General features: G+C 39.5%; 1 protein-coding gene across 4 annotated transcripts in view; it reads right to left on the bottom strand.

Moving 5' to 3' along the window:
- Window positions 1–12129, bottom strand: part of Sos2 (SOS Ras/Rho guanine nucleotide exchange factor 2) — a 102898-nt gene that overhangs the window by 44935 nt on the left and 45834 nt on the right. For all 4 annotated transcript variants that reach the window (XM_038335753.1, XM_038335755.1, XM_038335754.1 and 1 more), the window contains 3 exons: window positions 11210–11353; window positions 6793–6903; window positions 2433–2531 (listed from right to left, as the gene is read on the bottom strand). In XM_038335753.1, coding sequence (XP_038191681.1) covers window positions 2433–2531; window positions 6793–6903; window positions 11210–11353 — 354 coding nt within the window. The remainder of the gene's footprint in view (window positions 1–2432; window positions 2532–6792; window positions 6904–11209; window positions 11354–12129) is intronic.

The raw sequence follows: 12129 nt of genomic DNA, 5'->3' as shown, positions 1-12129 counted from the left end.
TATCTCATTTTGCCTTTTCTGCTTGTTTTCAGGCTTTCAAATAGGTCATCTGATGCACAGATTATGATTGTAGGTTTTTTGCGTTTCCTGATTACTAATGAACTTGAAAGTACAGTTACTGGCCTTTGAAGAACCTTTTTTTGTGAGTCATTTAGACCTTTTGTGGTTTGAAGCATCCCCTTTTGGTGACTGACTTTCCATTCCATGTTCCTATTTGTTCTGACTGCTGTTGTGGGTTAATTAAAACTAAAGACCCTGAGCTGGTAGCTTCATCAATAGACAGTGGTTCCTGCATGTTGTCATTCCTGAAGCTTTAGAGCCCTCACCATGAAGAGCTTTCTGCTCATGTCAGGGCCTCAGACAGCAGAGAGAAAGATGGAGCTTGGCTGGCAATTCTCATTCTCTCCCTTGGTGCTACCGATTCCCCCAACTCCAGACAGCACGTAAGCATTTCTGCCTATTTCCACTGTTTTCCTTTTGCAAATATATCCCAACGTAACTTACTCAATAAAATTTTCTTTCCTAATTTTTCTTTATTGCTCTTCAAGTGAATCAGCTTTCTGCTTGATTGCTCTATGCCTGCCTTTAGGATCCTCTACTATTGGGGCAATTGCTTGTTTAGTTTGTCCATTGACCCCACAGTTAATAATACCGGGATAATAGTTAGACTAACTCTACAGTGTCTTTTAGACATCTATCCAAGAATTTACTTGATAATTTCTAGTGAACATGTACATCAAGAATACATTTTTATGGTATCTCATTATCCACTAAGTGATTTCATCATTTTTTGTGCACAAATAGATGACATTAGTTTCATCCTTGGAGACTAATTGATACATAAAGTACTTGGGAAGCAGAGGCAGGTGGATCTCTCTGAGCCCAAGGCCAGCATGGTCTACACAGCGAGTTCCAGGACAGCCAGGGCTGTTACACAGAGAAACCTTGTCTCAAAAAACAAAAACAAAACAAACAAAAAAAAACCCACCAAACCAAGAGGTGAAACTTCAGCAGTCCTATCATTACTTCACAGCTGTCCTCCATGGCTGCTGACATTTTAACGCCCTCCTCTCCAGCCTGGCTGGATGACCGCAGGGCTGCCTTCATTACCACTGTGCACCTAAGACAAGATGACTTGGATTGTGACAGCTCGGCTCACCTGAAAGTCACTTCATCACTAAAGTCCCCTTAGCCAATGTGACCAAAATTAGGGGCTAGTCAGAAAATTAAAACAGAGAGTTATTTATGCTATGTATATAGACAGAACATGCTGGGAATCTCAGCCCTTTGGTGGTTAAGGCAGAAAGATCAGGACTTCAAGGATATCCTCAGCTACACAATGAGTTCAAGGCCAGGCTGGGCTACATGAAATCTTGTCTATAACAAAAAGAAAACCAATTTGCTCATGCTTTCATTTATCCTCTCCCTCCATCTCTTTCTGATGCATGCACATACACAATTGTGCGTGCTTGGTATATATACTAAGAGATGAAGAACATCATCTCCATGAGGACTTCAAAGTGATTTTCTCAGGCTAGAGAGATGGCTCAGACATTAAGAGCATTTGCTTGTAGAAGACCTAGGTTCAGTTCCTAGCCAGTTCCCACATGACCATCTGGAACTCCAGTCCCAGGGATCTTATGCCCTCTTCTAGTCTCCCAGGCACTAAACACACATGTGGCATATATACATACATGCAAAAACCCCACTTATACAGAGAAAATAAAAATAAAAATAAGTTAAAACTAGATGAAAACTTTGAACAATGTTATAGATAAAGTTATCGCTTCTATAAGATAGGTCAGCATTCCAACAGGCAGAAATAACTGTACTCTGTGTGCTCAAAACAAAAGAGAGGACATGAAAAGGGGAGAGGGAAGTGCTGGGAGTGCCTGGGGGGATGGGAGGAGGAGGATGTATGAATTTAATCAAGGTACATTGTTTAAATATAAGAAATAGTCATATAATAAAAGATATTCTGTAATAATTCTAAAATTAAAACTAAGTTTTTTTCAAAGATTGGTACAGTGAGTGTATCTCCAAAAATTAGTTTTAAAAAGCAAACACTCTTCCATTAAGGCTGATATTTTGAGAGTCCATGTTACAAACTGACACAAGAATAGACTTCTTTTATCTGTCTACACATGAAGAAAGTGTGACGAGGAGTAAATCCATGGTTTTTTCCAAGACCTTGGGACAGAAGTTGGAAATGTTAGCATGTATCCTTCTGGGTTCTTGTGATTGCTGGCTGGTTAGGGATCAGCCCAGGGCTTCACATGATGGGCAAGGATTCTACCACTGAATTCCATCCCTAGCCCTAGGATACTACATTTTTATGAGAAAAAAATATTAGGATTAATATAATCAGATAGAAATTTTGGTTTTAGGATTTATAAATCTAATGACTTTGTTAGAGGAAGCTTTTGTCTTACCTTTAATAACTCGAAGTAATGCCAACAATGATACACTGGCACCAGCATAAGACGTGGCAGGACGTAACGAACAGCCTCCTTAAAGCCATCAGCAATGGACTGAAAGTAAAAAGACACAGCGTAGCTCTGAGACCAGGGACACAGCAGCTGTGCCTAAGGGAGACAGCCTATCCCCCAGCACATTACTGATAAGTACACACATTTCTTCATGTTAGATGGTGAAGGGACTTTGTAATGTTGTCTACAGCTTTTCCTCAAGATCCAGGTTTCCCACATACCATAAAGAAAAATTTTAAATTTATTTAAACTCTTCTTTTTTCTTTTCTTTAAAGACAGAGTTTCATGGTGTAGCCCTGCCTGTCTTGGAATTCATTCTGCAGCCCAGGCTGGCCTTAAACTCAGAGAGGCCTGCCTCTGCCTCCCAAGTGTTGGGATTAAAGGCGCACACCATCACTTCCTAGATATTTAAACTCTAAGACAGGCTAGTCGCGGTGAGAGGCCAAGGAAGAATGGCTGCACAGTACACGCATTCTGGGCTACAGATCTAGAACCTATCTTTAAAAAGAAACAACAGCCATTCACTAGGAAAAGGAAGTAAGCTCAAATAGTTACAAAGAATGTTTTTAAGGAAGTTGTACACTACAAATGTTTTTTTAAAAATTCCCCAGTGAATAAATAAATTTCAGGTTTAGCTTATTTGTGAAGAATATTTGGTGTCTAAGTCAACTGGCAAAGCTAGTTCTGCTTACAAAATGGACAGCTGTATCAAGAGTGTTGTCAGGGAGCCTGAGGAGAGTAAGTTCTAGCATTTGCTGGGTGGTCTGGGTGTTCCTGCACTCCAGAGCCTCAGGCAGAAACCTAACCCATGCACTAGGTTTGCAGTTAGGATGTAGGGACACACCTTCAAGAAGGGGGCTGATAACCTGATAAGGCCTAAGCAGTGTGCTGGCCCCTTCCACCATCTGAAACACAGCTAGTGAGATGGGCCTCCCCACAAACAAAGGAGAAACCCTCATCAGACCATGAATCCGCCAACATCGTGAGTCTGGAAGCCCAGCTCCATCTGTTTAGCTGCCCAGTTGATATTTTCTGTTACAGTTGCATGACAGACTAGCACAGCATCAAGCTACTTACTGATCTGAATTAGTCAGCTTAGAAGTTCTTGCTAGAACCAATGCACCACTTTAAAGCTAGTCTACAAAGACCGTCTAGTTTATTAATTTGCAGTGCAGTGACTACTTAAGTGCATCCTAAAACTCTGGACTGCTAATGCTCAGTAGGAGGATCTGACTAATAGTAACATAAGCTAACACTTGCTGAATGTGTAATGTGCTAAACACTATAGTGCTCTACATAGATTCTCATCCATTATGTTTATGTGTATGCTGCACTTGCCATAGCATGCATGTCGAGGTGAAAGGACAACGTGAGGGAGAGAGCTCTCTCTTTCCACCCCGTGGGTCCAGGGGATTATACTCGGGTTGCCAGGATTGCAGCAAGAGCCTTTACCCACCGAGCCATTTCACATCTCTTAGTTTGCTTCATAATCAGAAGGTGTGTACCTTTTTTTTCTTTGATACAGGGTCTTTCTATATAGTTCTGGCTATCCTGAAACTCACTCTATAGACTAGCCTGGCCTTGAACTCACTGAGATCTCTCTTTCTCTGCTGGGACTAAAGGTATGTGCCACCAAGCCCGGCTGTGCACATTATTTTTATCTCCCCTGTAAAGATCAGCAAACTGACCATCAGAGATAGGTAACACAATTATTAGTTGACCCAAAACATAAGTTCTAACTCCAAAGCTCTTTTTTAAAAGTTCTTTTGTGTGTGTGTGCTAATTGAATCCAGGGCCTGCACCTGATGTAACTGTTCTGCCACTGAGCTACATCCCCAGCCCTGAGGTCACTTTCTTAAATTACACTGTAGTTCTCAGTTGCTTTTTGTTTTCTGCTGTTTTAAAGACAAGGCCTCATTATGTAGCCCACATTGGTCAAAAACTTTTATCAATCCTCCTGCCTCAGCCTCCTATGTGCTGAGAAAACAGGCATTTTAATCACCAAACCTGACTTTTCACTGTACAGTTTCTAAAGATAGATGGATTTTGTTTTCTTTTTAATGATGCATTACTTCACTGAATGGTACTTTAAAGTTAATATAATACAAGTGACTTTTGTCTAAAAATGATCTTATCCAACTCTTTTACTTCATGGATAGCTGGAGAAATAGCTTACAAAATCAGATCCCAGGGACTAGGATGTAGAATGTTTGCTTAATGTGCACAGGCACTGGGTTTGACCCCTGGTGCCCTCGCCCCACCCCCAGAGTCTATAGGTTCTTAGTGTGCACAGGCACTGGGTGTGACCCCTGGTGCCCTCGCCCCACCCCCAGAGTCTATAGGTTCTAATCTCACAGAAAAGAATTCCTGATTTTTTGTTGTGATCTAGCTGCCCTTACTCCCCCTGACCGACAGCAGAACTTCCTTGTGGTCTGTAATTGACAAGGATGTTTGTGTTCTTTCTGGCTGGTGGTTTTCCACAGAAGCAGTAGAGGTATAAAAGGCTTTAGCTCAGGACAAAATAAAGGTTGCTGTTCTTCCACCTGAAAAGAAGCCTCTGAGTCTCAATCCCAGCACCCGCCTTTTTATTGGTTCTTTCTTTTGTTTGGCCTGGGAATTGAATCGGGGCTTTCCCATGTCATGTTAAGTGCTCTACCACCAAGCTACAAACACAGCTCAGGCTTCCTAAAAAAACAAAAAACAAAAAACAAACCCAAAACTATGTTCTTAGTGTGTGTAATTATTATGCCAAGTTCTTAGATGCAGGCTAACCAATCAATGTTCTTCAGGGTTTTTTTTTTGTTTGTTTATATGAGCAACAATTTTTTTAAAAAAAAAATCCCACTTTGAAGCAAACTTTTGAGAATTAAATGAAATTTGTATTCTATATTGACATATTTCTGAGAGTTGTGCACTATAAGTTCAGGAAGAGAATTCACATTAAATATGCAGGGAGAAGATAGTACATTCAGTTTTAAATGTTAGATTTGAGCCAGGTGTGGTTGTATACACCTGTAACCCTGGCTCTCAGGAGATCAAGACAGAAAGAACACAAATCTGAGACCAGCCTGTGCTGTGCAATGCAGTAATACCCTGTCTCAAACACAGGAACAGAAAAGACTATGGACTAAGCTTAGCAGCAGAGTATTTACCTAGCAGACAGGCCATAACTAATAAGCAGTCAAACACCATCAATACCAGCAAATTTTTGTTGTAAATGTTGACAGAATAAAGGTGTAATTCTATCTCAGTCTATGTATTTTTATTTTACCTAAGAAATATTTATACCCTTTTTAAGGTATTTATCTAAAAAAAAATCTTTAGCCAGGTGGTGGTGGCCCACATCTTTATTCCCAGCACTTGGGAGGCAGAGGTAGTTGGATCTGAGTTTGAGGGCAGCCTGTTCTATAGAGCAAGGGCAGCCAGGGCTACAGAGAACTTTGTCTCAAAAAAAAAGATTTTTCTGTGTGTATATGTGTGTGTACATGTGTGTATGCACATATGTGTGTGTTTGTGTGCATATGTGTGTGTGCACATGTGTGGGGGTTCCCAGAGTCCAGAAGAGGGACTGTCAAATCCCCTGGAGCTGGAGTTACCAGCAGTTCTGAGTCACCTGATGTGGTGCCTGTAAGTGAACTCCAGTTTTCTCCAAGAGCAGCAAGCACTCTTGAGGCTGAGCCATCTCTTTAACTTCCTTTAAACTGTACAACTGATAAAATAAATAAGTATTGTTATATATGAAATTATTCTGAGTTATTGATTTCCCCAAATATTTCTCTTAGAGATACCAAAATAGCTTTCCAGATTCATCTCTACCTCCCTGATGTAGAACCTCCAGAGCCCATGGTAACTAAGCAAGCATGATGCACATTAGGAGCTGAATGAAATAATTCAACACAGCCGCTGTTCTTGGAAGCAGCAGGACTTAGACCACCGGCACTCGTGTGAAAAAGCTGTGCAGAGTGGCCTGTGCCTACAGCCCCCATGCTGGGGTGTCCCAGTGCTGAGGGGAGACTGTACTGAAGGTGGTGTCAGTGCTTGGGGATGGAGGGTGGAAAGGCAGATCCTTAGATTTGCTGGACAATCAACCTAAACTACTTGACATATTCCAGGCCAGTAGGAGGTTGTCTCAAATAAAAAGGTGGACAGAACCTAAGAACAATAACTGAAGTTGTGTTCACACACACACACACACACACACACACACACACACACACAAAATGGATTAGAAGGACTAATGAGAGATTTTTCCACTTTCTTTAGAAAGATGATAAAATAGTAACAACACTGAATTCAAGTTTACCTGAAAATGTAGAACAACTGCAGGTCTGGCCATCAACTTACTGAAGAGGTCATTAAACTCTGGCGAAAGAATGTCCTGTGATAACGTTTCATAGGGATCAAACGCTTGCTCCTATATTTAAAAATAATGCTAAGTGTTAAGTTTAAGGAAAATATATATTTATGCTAATATGGAACATATTGTATTATCTAACAACAATATTTCATTCATGTTTCTAACTACGTCTTATCACCTTTGGTTCTCCACTTTCAGGGAAAACAATAGTTATGGTCACAAGGGATACGGCCCTTAGACAGCAGCTGTACAGCAACAGGCCTTAAACTAAACGGCTGGCTTTATGGCATCCAACTTCTAAGACGTATATTTTATCCCTACAAAATTTAAAGTACATTTCTTTGTATAAGAAAACTATAAATGCAAACTTACCTAGGTTGAAATGAATTTACTAAATGATACTCTTAAAGAAAGCAAAATCAATACCTTTGTTTTACCTACTCAAGTTCCCAAAATTAGAAGAGCAAATATATAGTAAACACAGAAATTGCCTAAACTAATTTCATATTTATAAAAATTCCAGTTATCTGAGGATGATTGGTAATTCAGATTTATTTCCCTTTTGTACCTTCAGAATACAAAATATGGGACTGGAGAGACAACTCAGTGGTTAAGAGCACTGGCTGCTCTTCCAGAGGACCAGAGTTCAGTTCTTTGCACCGACAAGGCAGCTTACAACCGTCTGTAACTCCAGTTTCAAGGGATCGTACACCCTCTTCAGGACTCCTGAGGTACACATGTGGTTGTAGAAGCCCAAAAATGTGAGCCTATTTCCACCTTGTCTGAAGGTCAGAGAGTTTGAAGTCTCTCAATTGTTAATGAAGATGAGGACTACACATCCTGAATAAGGATGTGGTTACTTGGTTCTTTTGACATTAAGATGGCCAGTACAGCTAGATCTACTCCACCCTGATCAAAGGTCAGAGAATTCAAGCAACTTCTGCTCCTTCTTTTGAAATAGGAGATTTGATCTTGGGAGTGGCTGCCTTCAGAATACTTGATCTAGGGTGGGTTCACCACCTAAACCACAGAATGCTAATGACAAAGTGTTGAAGCAAACAACTGTCCTAGTTGTCCTCTGTGTCCTGCTAGAGAAGTCTTTTGTCTTCCCCGCTGTGGCATTGGGGTATAAAAGTGTACGGAAAATTAAACGTGGGTGATTTCAGTATTCACTGGAACTCCCTCCAGTACTATTCTCTGGTTTCTGTTTTATTATGTTTCTGCATCTTCGTATTCTAGATCACCAAGCCCCTACCCTGCCAAGAGGCTGGTCCCTGACATGTGGTGCACTGACACACATGCAGGTGCTCACACACAGACATAATAAATGTATGTTTTAAAGAAAGAAAAGCAATAAGGATTTTTGTTTAGCTAGGTAAATGCTAAGAAAGCAGAACTGTCCACTGCGAGGAATGTTAAAATAGCACAGCCCATGAAAATCAATTTGTCTTTAAAAATTAAAACATATTTACCACATGATCCAGTATTCTCATACTTCAGTATCTCATCCCAGTAACAGAAAATGCCATAGCACTGGACAGTATTCTACTTCATAGCACTGGACAGTATTCTACACCACAGCACTGGATAGTATTCTACACCATAGCACTGGACAGTATTCTACACCACAGCACTGGACAGTATTCTACACCACAGCACTGGACAGTATTCTACACCATAGCACTGGACAGAATTCTACACCATAGCACTGGACAGAATTCTACACCATAGCACTGGACAGTATTCTACATCATAGCACTGGACAGAATTCTACACCATAGCACTGGACAGAATTCTACACCATAGCACTGGACAGAATTCTACACAATAGCACTGGACAGAATTCTACACCATAGCACTGGACAGAATTCTCCAAACGTCCATCAGCAAATGAGTGGGCAAACAGAACATGATACAGGCTGTGCATTCCTTCTCAAAAATGCCTAAAATACAGAAGTGTTTCAGATTTTAGAGGTTTTTGGGTTTTGGAATATTTACATAGACTTTACTAGTTAAGCATTTCTAGTCTAAAAATCCTAAATGTTCTTAAAATCCAAGTTAATTAGTACAGGCTCCAAGTGATGGATTTCAGGATATACTGACTTCAGGTCTGCAGGTGAGTGATGTTCTAACTAGGTGGAGCTGTGTCAAAACACCACTCAACTATTCACTAGCACAGATGAACTTCATGGTATTATGCTAAGTAAAATAATCAGCCAGAAAAAGACAAATATATGAACTCACTTATAAATATAGGCAAATCTACAGAGATGGAAGGAGATGAGTGGTTACCAAGAGTTAGGTGTAGGAAGTAAGGGCAGAGGATGTTATTATTGATTATTGGGTAGTTTCTATTTGGGATGATAAATTAGTTTTGGAACTATACAGTAGTTATGATCAAATAATAGTAAAAATTGAGTTATACGCACTATACTAATTACTGAATTACACATTTAAAAATAATTAAAATGGGCTGGTGGGATGGCTCAGCAGGCAAAAGCACTTGTCACCAAGTATAATGACTTAACTGATTCCTGGGACCCATAGGATAGAAAAGAGAGAACCAACTCTTGCAAATTGTTCTCTGACCTCCACATGCATACACACATACATGTATGCACACATGCACAAACACACATGCATACAAATAAATAAATGTAATTAAGAAGTTGTGAAAATGTCAAATGTTGTTTTCTTGTATATTCAAATTTAAAAATAAGAACAAGAAAGCATTTTAGAAGCAAAGTACCTTTAAGGGTGTGGAAAGTTAAGGAAACCATAAATTAGTATCAAAATTAATATATTTTACTAAGAACAAAGGTTGAGCTAGGACCTCCAGCTCAGGCCTGTATCAGGCTTACCCAGGAAGACTGAAAGTTCGAGGCTAGAATGGGATATACAGCAGGATTCTGTATCCCCAAAACAGAAACAAATACAAACTGATGCTTAGTAACAAAACGGACCTAAGAAAAGTAACTATTTTCAGAAGATAAGGTAGAGTTCATGGAAGTAGGTGATTTTTTTTTTTTTTTGAGACAGGGTTTCCCTGTAGTTTCTAGAGCCTGTCCTGGAACTAGCTCTTGTAGACCAGGCTGGCCTCGAACTCAGAGATCTGCCTGCCTCTGCCTCCCAAGTGCTGGGATTAAAGGCGTGCGCCACCACCACCCGGCTGGAAGTAGGTGATTTTTGTACATGGAATCTGAAAGCAACACTTTTGAAGACTCACAGGCCAGTGAGTATGCAGATACCCACATATTTTTAAAAGAGGAAATATAAGAACAGTATATATACACTCATGTATAGCAATATACAAATAATAATACATTTATACTATGTAAAATGTCATTTCTCTGTGTGTCTCTGTGAGCATGTGGAGGCCACAAGAAAACATGCAAAAAACAGTTCTTTCTCCCCACAAGGTTGGTCTGAGGAATTGAACAGGTGGTCAGGCTTGGTGGCAAGCACCTCAGCCTGCTTAGCCATATTGCCAGTCTTATATATTTATATTTTTATACTTAAAATATATGATTGAGGATATTTACTAACATGGAAAATATGATAGAATGAAAAAACATAAAATGGGAGAATGTTATTCTTGTAAATATACACATAGCTTTATAAAACACAAAGAATATTTATATTAGGATAAATGTAAAGGGTTGGAGAGATGGCTTGTAGTTAAGAACATTGATTGCTCTTCCAGAATACCTGGGTTCAAGTCTCAGCACCCACATGGCAGTTTACAACTGTCTGTAACTCTAGTTCCAGGGGACCCAATGCCCTCTTCTGGCCTCCTTGAGTACTGCATGCATGCATCTGGTGCACAGACATACATGCAGATAAAACACCCATACACATAAAATAATTTTAAAAGGATAAATGTTATAAGTTATAGTGGCCATCTCTATATTTACACTTTTACAAAAAGACATTATTTTAAAATCATTTAAAAGAACAAAACGAGTTTGACTTTGGAAAAAATAATACAACCCCTTTGATTTTTTTTGAAAATTAAGTCTAAAACCCGCAAAAGTTAAAGAATGATTATCAACAGGTTATTTCCTTCACCTCAAAACTATTCTTAGTATACAGTATTCCTACATGTCATTCCTTAAGTATGTAAGTTTTCACAATAAATGTCAACAATAGTACATATATTAAAGGAAGCCTCAGTAGCTGGGCATGGGCACACTCCTGCACCCTAGCCACCCAAGAGATGAGTTCAAAGCTGCAAACAAGAAGACCTGCTAAAGCTTTAAGCAACACAACTGAATCTTGAGTATCTTATATAAGTCTGAAGGGCCTTCTCTTAACATAGTTTCTAGGACTTAAATGATAGTCTGAAGTGGTTTTGTAGACTTACCTCTGCTAAATCTTCAAAACAGCTACCAGCTAATGGATGAGGACTACTTTCATCTGTCATTTCTACTGTATCTTCAATTAAACCTAAAAGTTTCACAGTCAATTCATGTATATCTGAAATGTTACTGAAAATCTTTTCAATTTCCTAAAAAATAAAAAAAAAAGGTTAAGGCATATAAGGCTGAGAATCATGCTACACACTACTATATGAAACAAAAATGGACCGAAGAGATGGCTGAGCTGGTGAGTGTATGTAGACCCGAGTTCAGATCCTGGCACCACTTGAAAGCCAGGTGTGCTGGTCACTCACTGGCCGGCCAGCCAACCCAGCAGAATAAATGAGCTCCAGGTTCTCTGAGAGAAACTGTCTCAAAAGGAAGGGGGTAGTAAGATGGCTCGGCTGGTGATTGCCATTGAGCATAATCACCTGAGATTCATTCCCAGGACATACACAGTGAAGGAAAGAAACTCTATTTCCACAGGCTGTCTTCTGACCTCCATCTGTGAGTGCGCGCGCGCGCGTGCACACACACACACACAGACAGACACACACACACACACAAGATAAATGTTAAAGATGTATTTTCACCTAATTCATTAAAGTATATTCTAAGACTGTAAAAATCAATCATGAATGCAAAGGAAATTTTAAGAATCTCTTAGATTGGAGACAGTAGATATATCAGAATATATAAATTCTAGATAGCTTGAATTTATAATCCTCAAATCTCATAGACATCACTATAAGTTGAAATTCGTTAAGATGCTGAAAGAATGAAGGTCTTAAAGAGCAAGCTAAGGACAACAGCTAGGATCAGGATGAAAAATGATTCTTAATGAAGATGCAATTTAATTGTTCAATTTATTGGTCATGTTTCAAATTTTAGAAGGAACTAAAGATGTCATTAAACGGCCATGCTT

This window comes from Arvicola amphibius, chromosome 7, assembly GCF_903992535.2.
Source record: "Arvicola amphibius chromosome 7, mArvAmp1.2, whole genome shotgun sequence".
Taxonomy (NCBI): Eukaryota; Metazoa; Chordata; class Mammalia; order Rodentia; family Cricetidae; genus Arvicola; species Arvicola amphibius.
The sequence above is the reverse complement of the archived record's forward strand: the minus strand, read 5'-3'. Positions and strand labels throughout refer to the sequence as shown.